The sequence below is a fragment of the Periophthalmus magnuspinnatus genome, chromosome 16 (assembly GCF_009829125.3).
Source record: "Periophthalmus magnuspinnatus isolate fPerMag1 chromosome 16, fPerMag1.2.pri, whole genome shotgun sequence".
Classification (NCBI taxonomy): domain Eukaryota; kingdom Metazoa; phylum Chordata; class Actinopteri; order Gobiiformes; family Gobiidae; genus Periophthalmus; species Periophthalmus magnuspinnatus.
The window spans coordinates 28,180,331-28,199,603 of NC_047141.1; the positions used below are offsets into that span (position 1 = coordinate 28,180,331).

General features: G+C 37.2%; 1 protein-coding gene across 1 annotated transcript in view; it reads left to right on the forward strand.

The window, feature by feature from the left end:
- The window catches only part of adamtsl4 (ADAMTS-like 4), an 83,816-nt gene extending 66,040 nt beyond the window's left edge, over positions 1-17,776 (forward strand). The window contains exons 9-17 of the mRNA XM_033981039.2: positions 2,144-2,294; positions 5,339-5,575; positions 7,286-7,415; positions 7,961-8,165; positions 9,093-9,266; positions 9,804-9,983; positions 11,267-11,446; positions 13,297-13,444; positions 14,323-17,776. Coding sequence (XP_033836930.1) covers positions 2,144-2,294; positions 5,339-5,575; positions 7,286-7,415; positions 7,961-8,165; positions 9,093-9,266; positions 9,804-9,983; positions 11,267-11,446; positions 13,297-13,444; positions 14,323-14,453 — 1,536 coding nt within the window. The 3' untranslated portion in view covers positions 14,454-17,776. The remainder of the gene's footprint in view (positions 1-2,143; positions 2,295-5,338; positions 5,576-7,285; positions 7,416-7,960; positions 8,166-9,092; positions 9,267-9,803; positions 9,984-11,266; positions 11,447-13,296; positions 13,445-14,322) is intronic.
- Positions 17,777-19,273: the final 1,497 nt, after the last annotated feature.

The window sequence follows — 19,273 nt, forward strand, 5'->3', positions numbered from 1 at the left end:
ATATTAGAAAAGTAACTGTACTCAGAAAAGTAATCTGTACCAGAATACAGTTACTCAAAATGACTCTTCTGGATGTACATATTCTCAGTATGTGTATTCAGTTAGGTCCCATCTGTGTGTTTAGATTACAGGGAGTTATATGAGACACAGCAGAAAGGAGGAGTTAAGGTTTGGTATTTTTTTGGTGTTTATATGTGAAAATGCAGATTAAACTCATGATTCACAAGTTTAATATATAAATACATTGATTTGTAGTACTTTTGTCTGCATACATAGTAGTTTTTGCATGAAATCTGGTGCAGGTGTCGTCTTGTGAGTGCAGTTTGGGTCAGATACATGCAGGTATGTAATAGTCTTCTGAGATTTTTGCCACGCCCCCTTTTTAGCCAACTAATCGATCAACAAGACCAAGAATTTCTTTAGTCGATTACAGCCCTAATAAGAGTTACATTGATTTAATTCAGAATAATAATCTGTATTTAATAAATCATGTTCTGGTAATTTTATTTATACCCGCAGGTAGAAGAGTTTTGCAGCTGGAGTTGGCTTCAATAAGTCACATAAATAAGAAACACAGACAATAAATCATAGTTCATCGGAAATACTGATCAGAACATGATAAAACAAAAAGAGCCGGAGACTAAAACATTACAGATGTCCTTAAAAAGAGTAACACAGAAACAATTAAGGAGCAATTTACAGCGTCTTTAGCAAATAAAACATTAGTGCATATGTAAGGTACAGTGTCGTGTCAGTTGGTATAGATTTTTGGACTTGTATAAGGTATTTCAGACTGGCTTTAATATATTTTTGTCTAATTTCAAGAAAAAAACATGTTTGCGGAATAACCCATTTGCACTTAAAGGTCCTATATTACGCAAAATTGACTCTTGTAGCTTTGAGCCATGTTGTAATGCTGTTACCTCATCCAAAATATACCTGGATTTGTGTTTTGTTTCATTCATTCATTGATTCATAATTGATTCAAACTTCATTGATTCATAATACGTAATATGTTTAGAATCACACTTTACAGAAAAAAAAAACAACTACTTTTTCTAACAACAGATTAAATCCCAATGAGGGTTTATTTTTTATTTTTTATTATTTGTCTTGGGCAAATGGACATCTTTTCTCTTTGCATAGCCTAGGCAGCCACAATCGATATCAATCAACACAATGATACAAGAGAAAAAAAACGAAAAAAAAAAACAGACAAGCAAAACACACACAACAAAAGGGTATCTCCAATTGCCCAAAAAGGAGTGGGAAGAAGAAAACTTATTTAATCCCACCCCCTCTGTTATTATTTCTTAAATTTAGCATACTTTACTTCCTTTTCATGATTGTATCACGTGATTACATTGGGGACTATGAGTTAGACTCATGCAACTTAAGTGTTACATCATCTTGGATAAGGTGCCAACAATGGTAAGGAAAGTTATTAATACCAACAATGGTAACGGACAGTAAATACCAACAATGGTAATGAACAGCAATACAACAATGGTAATGGACAGTAAATACAAGAATAGTAATGGACAGCAAATGCCAACAATGGTAAAGAAATGGTAGATACAAAGCCAGCATTGCAAGATTACTGAAATTATATTACGACTCTTCCTCTAGATACTGTGACCAGATCATATTTATTTTTATATCGGTTCATCTGGTCTTCCCATAATTCATTTTAATAGATTAGTTTTTCAGTAAATTTTTAGTGAGCAGTTGAAAGCGTCAGGTATGAAAACAACAGAACAGATAAAACTTTATTCAAATTAGTCATTAATACCTCTTAGATCACATTATGTAGGTATCTAGACATCTAAGTAAACAGCATCAAACTACTGGTCTAGGATGTGTTACATGATTTTTTCGCCAGTGGACTCAAAAGCTGTGAGTTTAGAGTAAAAAATGTCAAAATATAAGTGTCAAAAGTGAGATTCTTGGTAAGATTTGCACACTCATAATTTGTACACACACCACATCAACATCGGGACTATACCTGGACTAAAACAGGACTAAAACAGGACCAAAATAAGTCTTCCGAGCTCTACCCAGGACCAAACCAGGACTCTCTCTGTGTGTCATATTCCTATCTACGACTGACACCTGTGTGCGATTCTGTCTTTTCCCTTCACAGATCATTTTCCACCAGAAGAACCCGGGCATAGACTATGAGTTTTACATCCCTGTGGAGAAGAAGGAGGGAGAGCGCATGGTGGAGAGAACGAGAGAGCCGCCCAGAGAGAGGCCGAGGGAGCAGGAGCCGGCAGCACGGGCCCCACTGAGAGGTCAATATAAGTATCACTATAACATGAGTGATGCACAACACGGAAAGAAGCTATTGTGTTATCGACTTAAAGGTCCTATATGACGCAAAACTGACTGTTGTGAACTTTAAGTCATGTTATAATGTGTTAATTCATCAAAAACATGCCTGGAGTCGTGTTTTGTTTGACTCACACATGTTTGAGTAACACTTTATGATTAATCTGTGTACATCTGCAAAGCTCAAAATGCTCTGTTCCACCTTGTGATGTCATGAAGTGGTAAATTTCAAGTTAAGAGCCACCTTTTACCTTTTGCTCAGTAGATTTTGGCAGTTCCAGGGTTGAAATGGTCCAAATGATTCTAGTGAAGGTGTATGAAGCTTAAAAAACACAGTGGAGCACTTCCTGTATTACCACATGATGACATCACAAGGTGGAACAGAGTGTTTTCTGTTTGAAAGAAAAAGTAAATGCACAGGGTTTGTGTGTTAAACGTGTGTGAATGAAACAAAACACAACTCCAGGCATGTTTTTGATTAAATAAAAACATAGATTATAACAGCGCAGTATAGACACTTTAATGTATTTTTTATTTGCCTTTAGAATATTTTTTTATTCTTATCCAATTGGCAGAGATGTTTTCTTGAAATGAGAAAAAAATTTAAAAAATCAAACTGCATTTTAGCTTCATGACGCATGCTCTACATAACCCAAAGCTCCAACCAAAAAACAAAAAAAAAAAAGAAACCCAACATATTATGATTCACAAGCTAATATTTCATTTGTTTATTTATAAAACATTTGATATGAATCTAAACCAGCCACATCTGTGTAATCCCTCAGACTAAACCAGGCCAATCCAGGCTAATTTGGTTAATAAATCAAAGATAGTAAAACTCAAAACAAGATGCTGAGTCATTTTGAAATATTGTCGAATACCTTTTTAGCAACATCTTTCTTGAACATTGGCAGTGGCCCATATTGACCAACCCTAATCAAATACTGTGTCATATTTTGTTCCATATTAGCCAACAGTAGAAGTATGAAGGCTGAGGATAAGTGGCATGTTTATTACTGGGTGAGGTCTCTGGGGTCAAGTGGGAGTGTTTTTTTATAGTGCGTTTCTCTGTGACCTACTTTTCAGGGTTAGGTGAAGTTTTTATCTAGTCTGTGTCACATGACCCTGATCTCATATGACATCATTACTTTGACTCATGGATCTTTCCTTAATATTTCAACACTGAGTTCTGAATTTCCATCACGGTATTGTCATTTTTCCCAATCCTCCTCCTCCTCTCCATCATCCTCCGGTTCAGCCCATAAATATCCCGGCACTGACCCAAGTTTTGTTATTTTATCCTTGTACCTTAACGGATTCAAGCTACAGTTACATAATCGTCTTGGGATTGAGGGGCTTTCGCATCACATTCAAATCAGAGGAAGGGTTCGGGAATTACCTCTCCTTAAAACCCTTTATAGCTTTTAACCCAGTATAGCTATTCTGTTGTTAAAGGAAGTATCAGAATTTACTGCATTTTGTCACACAACTACCTCTATTTTACACATCCATCCGTGTTTTTTCTTTGATGCATTGAATAAGTGACTGGGAAAATCCCCGTTTCACCTGCGCTCTCATTCGTCATCTACGAGATTACCATAATGACAGTAAAATAATTAAAGGGCCCCATGCCTCTGCTTTGAGGCGCCGTTTGAATTTACATGATAGGACAATTGGTTGCGGAGTTACTGTAATGGAAAGTCCGCAAACGCAATTTAACGGCGACGATAGCATCCGCCGCTATAGGGTTAAAACGCTCATATTACGCTATATTCTGATCTATGTTATAATGTAGTTTTTTCATCACAAACTGACCTGGAGTTGTGTTTTGTTTCACACATGTTAGGCTGAGTTCTTCTCTCAAACGAAAAACACTTTGTTCCACCTTGTGATGTCATCATGTGGTAATACAGGAAGTGCTCCACTGTCTTTTTAAACTCCACACACCTTCACTAGAATCATTTGGATAATTTCAACCCTGGAATTGCTAATCTCTTCTAAACAAAAGGTAAAATGAAACTGTTAACTTGAAAACTGCTGCTTCGTGACATCACAAGGTGCAACAGAGCATTTTGAGGTTTGGAAATGAAGACAGATTAATAATGCAGGATTACTCAAACACACGTAAATGAAACAAAACACAACTCCAGGTCTGTTTTTCATGAGGTAACAACATTATAACATGACTTAAAGCTCACATGAGTCGCTCTCTGGTTGGTTTTCTGTTCTGTTTTTGATTTATTTAAGGTGTAGTGTGTAGTTGCCCCGTGTCTTGTGCATTTGACCCATGACTCAATTTTGCTGGGGCAACCTGTCAGGAGCACCCGGGGGACCCATTTCCAGTCCATTTCCAGCTGCAGTGGGGTTGGTTAGGACTGCCTCAGCTTGAGAATTTCACCTTTTGTGCATAATTTTAGGTTGACCCAGAGAAACTCCACACAAAAGACCCAAAATCCTCTTATTCTGAGGCGTGGGAGCTCGTCAGTCAGCCGCAGTCACACAAAGTCTAATAAATACTTTTGTTTAGATGCTTTTAATCGTGTTATACCAGTGTTCACTCATCATTTGCATACTCAGAGTTGTATTTTTAGTCCTTTATTGCATGCTTGAGTGCTCTGTTCCTGTCTGTTTTCACTTGTCCCCTATCCCCACCCCCACATCCTTGTACTTACTTGAGATTATTTAAAAAATTCAGACATTCAAAAATGTCGTTTAGCCCTTTGTCAACTGTAAACAGACATAAATAAAAAAGAAATGCCATTATGAAGAGGCAGTTCTGTATCTGTTAGGATGTTTTGAATGGGAATTACTCTACATGGGCCTGTTTCTGTCTGTTTTAAATCAGTGTTGTGATTTACAATGAGCAAAATGTAAACTACAGATCTAATATGTTATAGTTTAATACAAAGCAAATGTCTCCTTTAAATAGATTTCATTACAAAGCTTAGGTCACTGTCCAAATATCCCCGAGCGTAGTTGTATTCATGTTTACTCTGTGCTTTTCTAGGTCCTCTCACTGTGTCAGTCGAGGACCCGGCGCCCGCAGCTCCCCCCGTCTCCACCCCTTTGCACACGGCCCCGTCCTCAGACAGATGGACCCCCGAGAGGTCCCTCCCGACCCGAGGATCTGCCCCCAACCGCAACGTGCGCATCCCCCCTCGCACCGACCTGCCCCTGGACACGCAGTCGCCGTTTGTGTGGAGGAGAGGAGCGCTCACCGAGTGCACCGCTTCCTGTGGCAAAGGTCAGGGATGTAGAGTTTTATCACAGATGCATAATGTGTCATTTAGCCAAAGAGCCGAGGAATCGCAGGGTCCCGCACGATTTGATTTGATACGATACACGGCTCAAGAGACAATACAGAGACATTAACTTGCTCAAAATAAATAAATGAAAATGAAAACGATACACGCGATTATATTGAACAGTATATTGCTTTAAAAGGAACAAATATTTACAGCGAGCGATGGGACTTTTGGCTCTCTTATGGGATCCGAATCTTTTTAATCTGTTTACTTCAAAGAGCCGTTCAAAAGACCGGATTTTCTAATATTTATTTATATGACAGAATCCAGTATGAGAACTTTAAAGAGAATTTTAACAACAACTTCATCACAGAAAGAATGACCAAGGCTAATATTTGTTTAAAATGGTTCAAACTGACAGTGGGAGTGTGTTTACTCTTTGGAATGATGAAAATTGAGATAAAATGTTGCACTACAATAATATTAATAATGAAAAAAAATGTTATTATCTTGACAAATATATTTTTCTGTGCACAAAGCTCTTATTCTTCCTAGTCTTGTTGGTTCAGGGTTAATCAGTGTAAAAATGCATACAAATTTGAAAGAAAAACATTAGGTTCTTTTAAAAAATAAGATCCGGTTCCAATCATTCACGCTAAGGAATCGTTCAAAACATAGACTGTATATATAAATGGACATAGCTAACATGCTAGCCGCCGCGATCTAAATAGGAAGTGATTATTGGCGTCCTTCTGGCTCCATCAACTCTGGCTCCAGTTCACTTAACATTAGAAAACCGTCACCCCTCTCTCTGTAACTGCTGCTTAAATGTTCGTATTAACTCGTCCTACATGATCACTCTGGATTGGCTCTTTGGTGTAGCTTCATTTCACTGTAGTTGAACGCTATAGATGACATCAGACTCACTTAGTCCACTTCTTTACACAGTCTGTGGTTCAAAAGACTCGACTCATTCACAAAAATTGCATATTTACACAGTGTTTCTTTGTTAACCCACTCCATTCATAGTTTGTGAGATACATATATATAATTTAATAATCAAAACCGTAAACATGACGACTTCATTGCATAACGTTTTGTGAAATGCGCAGAAAAAATGCCAGTGGTGATCTGTTACTACAGCAACCCGAGATACACACTCTTAGTTTACATGAAATCGCAATGTTTTAAAGAGGATAAAGTTTAAAGTGAAAGTAGAGGACATGGATCAGGCTTTAGTTTGTCAAAATGCAGCTGTTTTTACTTGGTTTACGGTTAATATCGCTGTTATTATTGGGCCTATCCATATGAAACAACAACTGTAATAAAGTACAATGGCTTCACTGTCAGCATAAATGAACCAAGGTGAGCATGTTTTTATTATTGTCTCTTACACGTCACAGGATTAATTTAATTTAAAAGTGTGTGAACCTAATCTCTACAAAAAAATCAACATTTTAACCATTTTTGAAGTTTTAAATTCCTTTTTAAAACACTGAATTGTCCATACAGTTATACAGACCCTGCCTTCCTTCTGAAATTATAACAGACTCCAAAATACAACCCATTTACTCTTGACCCTGCATAAGCCCAGACAAACAGTGAATGATAAGAAGTCTCCCTCTGCTGGTTGAAGGGTGTTACTGCAGTACGTTCATGGAATTACTAATCTTAAAGTCTACACTATCTTTCTTTCTTTACAAATGCAGGTACTCAATACAGAGAGATCCTTTGCATAAACCGTCACACGGACCAGGAAGTGCCCGACAGGAAGTGCGACTCGGCGACCAAACCTTCACCAGAGGAGGAGCCGTGCAACACACACCCATGCCCGCCATTGTGAGTCCCTGCACGTTTAATAACAGAACATACTTCAGAAAACCTGTGTATAAACAAACATTAACTAACATAACTTATATTTTCACCCAAGTTAATGATGAGTAAAGAGAACATTTAGCTGTTGCTCCAAATATATTGTAGTGAATTTTCCGTTTTTTCTAGTATAATCATAGTTGGATTGGATCGGTTAGTTTATTGATTATTTTCTATATTTTTTCGAAGTAGCTGTTTGTAAAATAAGTCTCCCTGTCCTTGGGCGACAGTAGCAGAGTTGGTAAGGCGTTTATCCACTGAAGGTTGGTGGTTCAAATCCTGTTCTCGACATGAATATCATTGGTTGAGTGGTTAGATAATGTGACTGTTTACCATTTAATGTGTGAAATAGAAAAGTGAGTGTGTCGTGTGTTAGATATAGAGCCAGATGAGAAAATGAAGCTGTAATAAAACTCTAAATTAAACATGAAATATGCTGTATCTCTTTTAACTTTGAACATTGATACAGTAAGAACAATGACGCTTATAAACACATATTTGTATGTTTTCAGCTGGGAGACTAGTTCCTGGTCTGAGTGCAGCGTCTCGTGTGGTCCCGGGCTGCAGCAGAGACAGCTCCAGTGCAGGCAGAGCTTTGGGGACCGTCACACGATGGTCCACCCCCAGCGCTGTGCCGGCCTCACCCCCCCAGAGTCCACCCAGCCCTGCCAGCTCCACATGTGCTCACACTGGGAGGTCAGCTCGGACTGGAGCTCGGTGAGTCACTACCGTAGAGGTCTCAGTGTTATTCTAATGTTTGTACTCACTGTGGACTGTGAATGTGTGAGACAAAACCAGGACTAAACTAGGGCCTGAACAAGGACTAACCCAGGACCAAGTAGAGTCAATGCTAGTAATATCTAAACCTCCATCATTATTGTAAGTACAGATCAATTTGTATGAGAACATATGACAATTTTAAAGAAACTAACTTGAAAAATTGCATTATATTGTCTAAAAAATATTGTATGTATTATTGTTTTGGTTTTGAGTGTTGAGCCTTTTCCTTATTATCAAAATTGAGCTTGAAATGTAAGTATCATAACAACACTAGGAGTATGTGTACAGCAGGAATAACAAGATCTACTTTAATTTAAAATATTATCAAATTCATTTGTAATAATAATAATAATTTGTTTTACATTCTGCTTTTCTGTGCAACCAAATACAAGATTTAATTCAGAACAAAACCAAAAGTAAAAGCAGGTCTAATTCAAGACTAAACCCGAGTGAAACAAGGTCTAAACTAAGATTAAATCAGATCTAATCCAGAATTAAACCAGGTCTAAACCAGAATTAAACCAGGTCTAATCCAGAATTAAACCAGGTCTAAATCAGAATTAAACCAGGTCTAAACCAGAATTAAACCAGGTCTAAACCAGAATTAACCATTAATCATCATGTTCTCGCTCCTGATAGGCTCTTTGGTTGCTGTGATTCTCGTCTTCTGCATTTCTAATACGCAACTTGGCTCCAAATTGTCCCCTAGTCTCGATGAGCTTCATTTGACTGGAGCTGAACGCCGTGGTTGACGTCACACTCACTCAGTCCACGTCTTTAGTCTGCGGTGCCAACTGAGTCTGGGAAAGAAATGTTCTCTAAACATTCTAAAGCTGTCATTGACTTTTGTCCGTTTGTCGGCAGTGCTCAGTGGACTGCGGCGTGGGGAAGAGGACGAGGAGCGTGCGATGCGTCAGCGAGGAGGGGGGCGTGGTCAATGATAAAGAATGTAACTCCAGACACAAGCCTCAGGGGAGCGAGGAGTGCAACATGGGGCCCTGCGTCACCAACTGGTACTTCAGCAACTGGTCCCAAAGCGTAAGTTACTGAATAAAAATAAAAATAAAAAGGTTAAAAGCAAATTGATGGGTTTCAGAATTATGAAAAATTACCACATTACACCACATTAAATTGAGACAAAACAGGACTAGAACAGGGTCAAATCAAGTCTTCATGAGGACTAAACCAGGACCAAAGAAGGACTAAACGAGAGCAAGTGTGAGCAAATTATAAACATTTTCTCAAATTGTATCATTATTAAACTACACATGGTTTTCTGAATGACAAATAAGGATCACTGCCATAGCGTTTAACAATTTAAAGCAACATGTAATTTATATCGGATGGGGAAAAGTTCTTAAAATGTTGCATATACATGGGAGCTGAAACTGATAAAAACGTATACAGACAGTGTTCGATGCCGTTTCTTTATGTTTCAATCAAAATGGAAACATATTGATAACTTACGGTAATTTAAATTTCATGTTGAGTGGGAAGAAGTAGCGGGACATTATGCACATTATAATGATACAAATGTGTAATTAAACCAGCTCTGTGGCTCTCTCTTGTGCCCAGTGTTCAGCTCAGTGTGGCCCCGGGGTGCAGAGGAGGGAGGTGGTGTGTCTGACTCACGGTGACGTCAAAGAAGGAGGAGGAGAAGAAAACTGCGTGGCCGAGAAACCAGCCGAAATGAAGGCCTGTAACGGAGGGCCCTGTGCTGCTGTGACTGTGTGGTACACCAGCCCGTGGACCCCGGTAAGAACGAGGGACGGATGGAGACACGATAACATCACAGCAGCTCAGTTGGTAAAGCGTTTGTCCACAGATCAGGTTGGCAGTTTGAATTCTGCTCTGACCATTTCTGTACCCGGGACACCTTCAGCACAGTTAGTAAACCAAATTGGGGCAACAGTAGGTCAGTTGGTAGATGGTTTGTCCGCAGATTAACAGGTTACCGGTGTGATTTTAGCTCTCACAGATCAATCTTGTGTCTTTAGGCGCTCTGAAGATGGAAAAGCGCTAAATAAAAACATGACCATGTACCAAATAAATACAGTAAAACCAGATTTAAAGTGTTTTCCATCTTGAAATAATCAGAGACGTCAAACTCTTGTTACAGAGGAGGCGCCAAGTCTGGTTATTTTACGGTTCCTGGTCTGAAAAGTTTGCAAACTTCTAATGTAGACAAGTGCTATATACTGTAGTGTTTCTTTTGGTTGCTTATTTTCTGAACAAAAGGGTTTCTGTAGGTCGTAACCCACAAAAAAACAAGAGTAAAACAACAGCAGTGTCACAGTTCTGCATGTTTGCATGTTTTTCCCCAGTCCGGCTCAGTTTTTCAGCCTGTCCCTTCTTTTGTTACCTCCCTGCTTTCCCTGCAGCTGCCTCTCGTTTGTTAATCAGCTGAGGGTCGTCTATATAAACTGCTTCTGTTCTGTCACTTCTTGCTCGATTGTTGAACAGTCAAAAGCAACTATCAAGCCCTATATCTGAACTACCCTGTTGCATTTCTGAAATCCTGAACGTGCATTTAACCCTGTTTGAGTTACCTGTTCCTGAGTTTGTTTCCCCTGTTTGAATTCCCTGTGTTGGATGAGATTTTTGTTGATATTAAATACGACATCTTTCCTCAGTTGTTTATTATTTGCCTGATTTACTGTCTTCTGAATTACCTGTTAAAAGCACACTTTCTGTTGTAGTTTCTAAAACGTTTTTTGCTCGCTTTGTGTTGCATTTGAGTCCAGTTTGTGTCGAGCAGTCTCCAAAACAGACCAGTAACTGACCAATAGAACCTTCACATCAGTGTCACATACAAAACCGGTTACATTACAACACATAAACAGTTAAAGAACAATAAAATGTGTCAGCTCGGAGCTAAACACAAAATATCTGATCATTACAAAGCTGCTAACATAGCCATAACATGTTTTTTTCATTATATTTGATTGGTCTTAACCAGCTTGAACCAGTTACCTGCACTACAAGAACCACTCCAGCTTCATGTAACTAAATTTGTCATGTTTTCATTTAATTTCCAGTGTAATGTGAGATGCGGGAGCGGCACACAGCGGCGGGACATCATCTGTGTGCAGAAAACAGGAGCAGACTTCAGCGTCGTCCAGGCGGCTGAGTGTTCTCACCTGGAGAAGCCGGCGCCGGTGCAAGAGTGCGACATGGGGGAGTGTCTGCCGCAGTGGTTCACGACAGAGTGGAGCGCGGTGAGACGGACACACACTGGAAATAAATCAAAATAAAGACGGGTTAATAATAAGAATGGGACGATACTGAAATTTGGTGTCACGTTTATCATGTCCAAAATAATTACGATTGTATCACAATAATTAATAAAGTTGCGGACAGTTTAAAAATGACCGTTTATTGATATTAATAATTATTCTTTTAATATTATGAATAGGCTCCATATTTAAACAGCTGTTATAGTGCTGTACTTTGTTATCAGTGAAAAAACAATGATCTAGAAGCGTTATTCAGGGAGAATTAGTTTTTTTCTGCACATTCTGGTGATGTAATGGTGATTATCTTTATTGACAAGTATCATGATTATATAAAATGTCCCACAAATGATTATTAACTCTTTTTATCACGATAAACGATATTATTGTTTATCATCCCATCCTTAGTTACTAGATCAGTTTGATAGTTATGAGTTTTTAATTAATTCTTATTCATTATATCGTCTACAAAAACATTTTCCTTAGTATCAGAATTTCATCTTCTTATTCTTCTTATTATCATGATTCTGATTGTTATGATTCTGATTCTTCTTCTTCTTCTTCTTATGATGCTTATTCTTCTTCTTCTTCTGATTCTTCTTCTTCTTCTGATTTTTATTCTTCTTCTGATTCTTATTCTTCTTCTGATTCATATGATTCTTCTTCTGATTCTTCTTCTGATTCTTCTTCTGATTCTTATTCTTCTTTTGATTCTTATTCTTCTTCTGATTCTTCTTCTTCTTCTGATTCTTATTCTTCTTCTGATTCTTATTCTTCTTCTGATTCTTCTTCTTCTGATTCTTATTCTTCTTCTGATTCTTATTCTTATTCTGATTCTTCTTCTTCTGATTCTTCTTCTGATTCTTATTCTTATTCTTCTTCTGATTCTTCTTCTGATTCTTATTCTGATTCTTATTCTTATTCTGATTCTTCTTCTTCTTCTGATTCTTCTTCTTCTTCTGATTCTTATTCTTATTCTGATTCTTCTTCTGATTCTTCTTCTGATTCTTATTCTTATTCTTCTTCTGATTCTTCTTCTGATTCTTATTCTGATTCTTATTCTTCTGATTGTGATTCTTATTCTTCTTCTGATTCTTCTTATTCTGATTCTTCTTCTGATTCTTCTTCTTCTGATTCTTATTCTGATTCTTATTCTTCTGATTGTGATTCTTATTCTTCTTCTGATTCTTATTCTTCTTCTGATTCTTCTTCTGATTCTTCTTATTCTGATTCTTATTCTTATTCTGATTCTTATTCTTATTCTGATTCCTCTTCTTCTGATTGTGATTCTTATTCTGATTCTTCTTCTTCTGATTCTTATTCTGATTCTTATTCTTCTGATTGTGATTCTTATTCTTCTTCTGATTCTTATTCTTATTCTTATTCTGATTCTTCTTATTCTGATTCTTATTCTTATTCTTATTCTTATTCTTATTCTGATTCTTATTCTTATTCTGATTCTTCTTATTCTGATTCTTATTCTTATTCTTATTCTTATTCTTATTCTGATTCCTCTTCTTCTGATTGTGATTCTTCTGATTGTGATTCTTATTCTGATTCTTCTTCCTTCTGACAATTCTTAAAAATGAGGAAATCTGTTTTTGCACTTCTTATTTTAAAATCTGATAATTAACCACTCAAATGGAATGTTATTTTCCTTAAGTGAATCACATCAGAAACTAGTCTAGTCAAGCTTTAAAAAATAAACACATCTAAACAAGCCCAAATCACACGACATACTGTGTTTTTCCATCTTATGTAGATATTGTTTTACATGTGAACACCGGTTAAGAAACAAAAACCTCTGATTTGCGTGTTGTTGTTGTGTTCCCCAGTGCTCTCGCTCGTGCGGTAAAGGCGTTCAGATGAGAGAAGTGCGATGTCTCACAGCCGATAAACAGCACAGCCTGGAGTGTGACCCCGCCTCTAAACCAGAACAAGAGCAGTTCTGTAACACCATCCCCTGCAGCCCACAGGTCGCAGGTGAGAGCTTTAAAGTTTAGGCCTATACGAAAGATCAAATGTCAAGTTTAGAGGTCATATATTACGCAAAATTGACTCTTGTGAGCTTTAAACCATGTTATAATGTTGTTACCTCATGAAAAACACACCCAGAGTTATGTTTGACTTAACTCTGTTCCACCTCGTGATGTCATGAAGTGGAAGTTTTCATGTTAACAGCTCCGTTTACCTTTTGTTCAGTAAAGATTGGCATTTCCAGGACTGAAATCATCCAAATGATTCCAGTGAAGATGTGTGGAGTTTAAAAGCAAAGCAAAGCACTTCCTGTATTACCACATGACATCACAAGGTGGAGTGTTTTCTGTGTTTTCTGAAGATGTAGACCAGGGTGTCAAACTCAATTTCACCGAGGGCCAATTTGCATAGATGTAAAAAAAAAGAAAATGCCTGTGTAACTGCCCATCTACTGATAAACTGACATTTTAAGACAGTCATACATTTTAATTTACCTTGTCGCGGCCACATAACATGACATGGAGGGCCAGATTTCGCCCCTGGGCCTTGAGTTTGACACATGTGATGTAGACAGACTAATAATAAAAAATAATCAAACAAAACACAACTCCAGGTACGTTTTTGTGGAGATAACAACATTATAACGGCTCACTTTTGTCTAATATTTTAATTTTTAAGATGCAAGAACTCAACTTTTACTTATATATCTTTTTTTCTCTATATGTGTGTAGGTGTAGATTACATTATACACTTACATTTTTGCTTCTACACTTCATATAATCATTCCACGGCATAGCTCTGATTAAATTATGCTGCGTATAATCAATTAAACTTATTGATTATTGCATTTTTTTGTACCTCACGTTTGTTTTATGCGCTCCCAGATGAGAACTGTAAGGACAGACGTCATAACTGCGTGATGGTGGTGCAGGCCAGACTGTGCGTGTACTCGTACTACAAAACGGCCTGCTGCGCCTCCTGTACCCAGAGTGCTCAGCGTGCGAAGAGACACTGACCGACCAATCGCAGACGGCCCCGGAGCGCAGCAAGTGAAGGACCTGGATGCACATATATAAAGTTTGTAGAGACAATAACACACCGTAGGGATGAAACACTGGGTTTGGCTTTAAGATATTAGCATTAGCTTTAGCGTTATCTAAAGTGTTGATACCAGATACCAAAACGAGTATCGAGACTGATTTGAACAAATATCGATACTGAGATAAACAACATAAATATTGTAGCGTTCTGGTGTAAGAAAACACGCCAAATTTCTACTTTTCAGACCAGTATCGATGAATAAAATCTTCACATCAACTTGTCGGCAAAGCAACCATAAAGTCACATAAAAACGCATTTAACAACAACACATGAACAGTCAAAAGAACAACAAAATGTGTCAACTCTGGACACACAGTATCAGATCATTAAAATATCAAATTTGACGAGACCACATGGGAATATTAAAGACGCTACTGTTATTTTGTGTTTGAAAATGATATTTTACATCGAGTTTAGTGAAGTGAATTTTCTTTATAAAGCGAAAACCACAAGCCATGAAACATAATTTATAGCGCGCAAAAAAAGGTATATTAAGGATGACCCCCCCCCCCCCGTACATAATACACGCCGTAAAAATGTATGATGTCACCTGAAACCCAGCAAAAGCAATGAGATAACAAGATTTATACATATATAGTCCGTTAAAGTGTCTCAAATCACCATCTCCAGCGCGTTTCTATTTTACAATTAACCTCATGTCCGTACAGTAAATATTATGACCTTGTTACCATGGCGATATTGCATTTCATCCCCGTTCGTTATCGCGATCCAGTCCTACACTTTATACATTCGCGTTTCGGTTTAGTTTTGCCAAATCCAAGTCCTTCACTTTTTTTGTTCAGTTTAATTTGCAAGAATAAAAGAACCAAAGGAGTCGAGACATGACAGTGAGTGACCAAATATAATGTGTAACCACGGCAACACATGCAAAAGCACAGCGTAGGAGACCTTTGAAAGTTTTAATGGGTTTTGAACGTTGCGATTTTCTGCGATCTGATGAAAATGAATGTGTATTTTTAGATTTTACTTATTTAAAAAGAACTGGCTACAGATTTATTTGCAAACCCATCAAATTTCAAGTGTAGCTGGAGTTGTTTTAGTTTAATTTTGGCTTTTTTGACTGAACCAAGCCTATTTTCTGAACCCTTCTGAACACTTGTTGTACTATATCTTAATCTGGTGATATTTTTTTCTGTAAAAAGTTGTCATTTTGGTCTTTTTTTTCTTTTTGTTTTGATGTAAAATGCTCACTCTCCAGAGTAGCTACTGGAGGGCGACGAGTCTGTATAAAGTTGGATATGTTTTAATGTCTATAATTTCTTGAACATAGTTGGCGCTTATATCACTGTAAAAATATCTACAGGAGTTACGCAGCGTTTTGTTTGAAGTATTTTGAACTCATTTGCATTTGGTCATTTTGATTTTTCGTAATATTTCAAGGATAAATTACAAAATTAGGAAAAAAAACTGTACATAAAGTGGGACTAAACACCTAAACTCCACTTAAACATATGAGAAACAGTGTGATTGGTCTATTTACACTTCAAACTCCACTTCTGCAGCCAGGTTTTTGTAATCAGAAACACCTGGGTGTAATCAGGGCAGTGCTGTGTCATGTCACCAACTACGGGGAATTGCCGAAACCATGAATGCTGCACACACTTACTAAACTGTACTAAAATTGCCTAAAAATGGTAGATAATGCTATAAAAACAGCATATACACAATTTAGCAGTGAATTTAGTGTTTATTTCCACTTTAAATCTTCACTAATCCTACTTTTTTGGCTTATAATTTAGCGTGAAACATGAACAAAACGTATTTAATTCGTCAGAAATACCTTGAAACTGCTAAAATAATCCTGCAAATTTAAATCTTAAGTAGTCAAAATCAAGATTAATTAAGATTGACCATTTTAACTCTTGTAAATATTTGTTCTTTGCAGTGTAACAGAGTAGAGTTTCGATATGTGTCGTTATAGACTGCATTTATTCACATCTAACTCATTATTCTTCATGTACGTAACAGCAGACGGAGCAGTGACTTCACGTGTTTGGATGTGAGTCGTGTGTGCGATTGTGCCGTGAACAGGGTGGACTTTGGGTCTGGGGCAACAAAAATGGTTTTAACTGGCCACAATTATGACACACGTAAAGTTATGGTGTAGTAATTTGTAGTAAAATTGCGTACTGTGTCACTTTTCTGATGCTTGTCTCCATGGATTTGTCTAGACACAGTTTTAACTTTGGTGTTGCTGCTGGTCCTCAATGGATGAAGTATTTTGTTACGTTACTTTACTGTTACTCAAGTAAAAGTATCACAGGAAAATAATCTATTTAAGTAAAAGTAAAAAAGTAAAAGTTTTTCAAGTGTTAATTTGTTTTAAATGTAGATACGATATATTGATTTAAAAATGATGAATATTTTGATCAACCGTGGCAATATGAGTCAATTTATTCATGTCTCTTATGAATTTTGTGTGTTTACTTTTGTTTTTCTCAAAGTCGAAGCTTAAACTCGTAAACTTTATTCAGGATATTTCCACGAACATAATAAATAACGCCTCAGATCATATGAAAAGTACTTTTTACTTTTCAGTCCTCTTCAAAAACGTAGTGCAGTAGAAAGTACAGATACTGGTCTCAAATGTAGTTAAGTAAAAGTAAAAAGTATCCACTGTAAAATATACTTAAGTAAAGCACAGATACATAAAAATTCTACCTAAGTACAGTACTTTACTACTTGTACTTCGTTACCTTCCACCACTGCCATTCCCTCTCACAAAATAGATCAGTTTAATGTCATATTGTGGGACATTCCTGGCAAAGTTACAGCATCACCGTGGAGACAAGATGGAAAAATACATAGTACTTATTAAATCTTAAATTTAAATGTATTCAGTGTCTTGACAACGATCAAATTAACAGAAAAAAAAATGTCTAAGAGCTGAAATTAAACACTTTTAGCTCTTTTTGCTAATGTCACACCCTGTAATATGTGTGTGTTTGTGTGTGCGTGTGTCTAAAACTGTAAATATCTCTTTGAATGTACGTCACTGCCTTTAATCCCATGTAGAGAAATACATTTTATATAAAACCTAATAGTAATTTATCTAAAAATGTAATTTATTGTTTGTTGTAAAATGCTGTAGTGAAATATGGTTGTGTTCACCGGATTATATGACATTGTTCTTATTGATACACTTCTGTGACAGTAAACGTGTGGAAAGATTACTGTAAAAAGCTGCATTTTATTTTCATTAAAAATTAAACAAGAGGTGACTGAGAGTTTTCAATGTGAGCCGTTTGGTCCAGAGGGTGGCGCTGTTGAGTGTCTTTTTAAACACACAAGTCGTGATGGTAAAGAGGACAGAACATGGACGTTTTAAAACACTCAGCCTCATCCTCGGTCTGGGTTTACTCACCTGGTTTAGTCCTGGTTTAGACCTAGATTTAGTCCTGGTTTAGTACTAGATTTAGACCTGGTTTAGACCTGGATGAGATGTGATTAAAAACCTTAATTTTCCTAATTTGGTCTTGGTTTAGTCCTTGTTTGGATCTAGATTTAGTCCTGGTTTAGTCCTGGTTTAGACCTGGATGAGATGTGATTAAAAACCTTAATTTTCCAGATTTAGTCCTTGTTTAGACCTAGATTTAGTCCTGGTTTAGCCCTGGTTTAGTCCTGGTTTAGTCCTGGTTTTACTCCTGGTTTAGTCCTGGTTTAGTCCTGGTTTTACTCCTGGTTTAGTCCTGGTTTAGTTCTGGTTTAGTCCTCGTTTAGCCCTGGTTTAGTCCTGGTTTAGACCTTGTTTAGTCCTGGTTTAGACCTTGTTTAGTCCTGGTTTAGTCCTGGTTTATTTCTGGTTTAGTCCTGGTTTAGTCCTGGTTTAGTCCTGGTTTAGTCCTGGTTCAGTTCTGGTTTAGTCCTGGTTTAGTCCTGGTTTAGTCCTGGTTTAGTCCTGGTTTAGTCCTGGTTTAGACCTGCCTTTTACTCTCTTAGTCCTAGTTTATACCTGGTCCATTCTGTTTTTTGTTTTGTTTTTTCCTTCTTTTTTCTTCCTTAAAACTTCATTCAAAAACCTAAAGCAGTAAAAAGTACAAATACCTGCTCTCAATGTGAAATAAAGTAAAAAATCATCTTATAGATTTACTAAGCAAAATAAAAAAATGTAGAAAGGGTTTTATCTGTAACTGAACACATGTGAGATTGATCAGTTTAATGACAAACTGTGGAACATTTGTCAAAGTAACAGCATGAACACAGTGACAAACAGGTAGTGAACCCCCCTCCTGGACAGACACATAGATCTTTAAGCTGTAGTTAAATCTTTAAGTTAAAATATACTCTGTTCTTTCGATGGTGGTCAGTGGCTCTGGAGACTGCACCAAAACGACTAAAATGAAAATCCGGTGTTCGTCTGGACGCTGTTTTTGCAGTGAAGACGTTCGGCTCTCGTCCAGAATCCATTTTCAGTTTGATGTACTGCTTTGGGACACTAGGAGTTACACTAGATAAGTCCTGCCCCGAGTTCAAACGCTGTAAAAAATAGAGTACTTTATTACATCGTTTTATTCATGTTTTAGGAGCACTTTCATTTGGGACAGTGCTGACTTTTAAAACAGAGAACACACTTTGATAATCTCCAAAATTTGACTTTTTTTTGTTTTTCCTCTGAACGACATGAGACGCGTTGAGTCTTGATGATCGGACTGTCTCTCGTGAACAAAAGTACAGATACCAGAGCAAAAAATACTTAAGTAAATGTCATAGTAT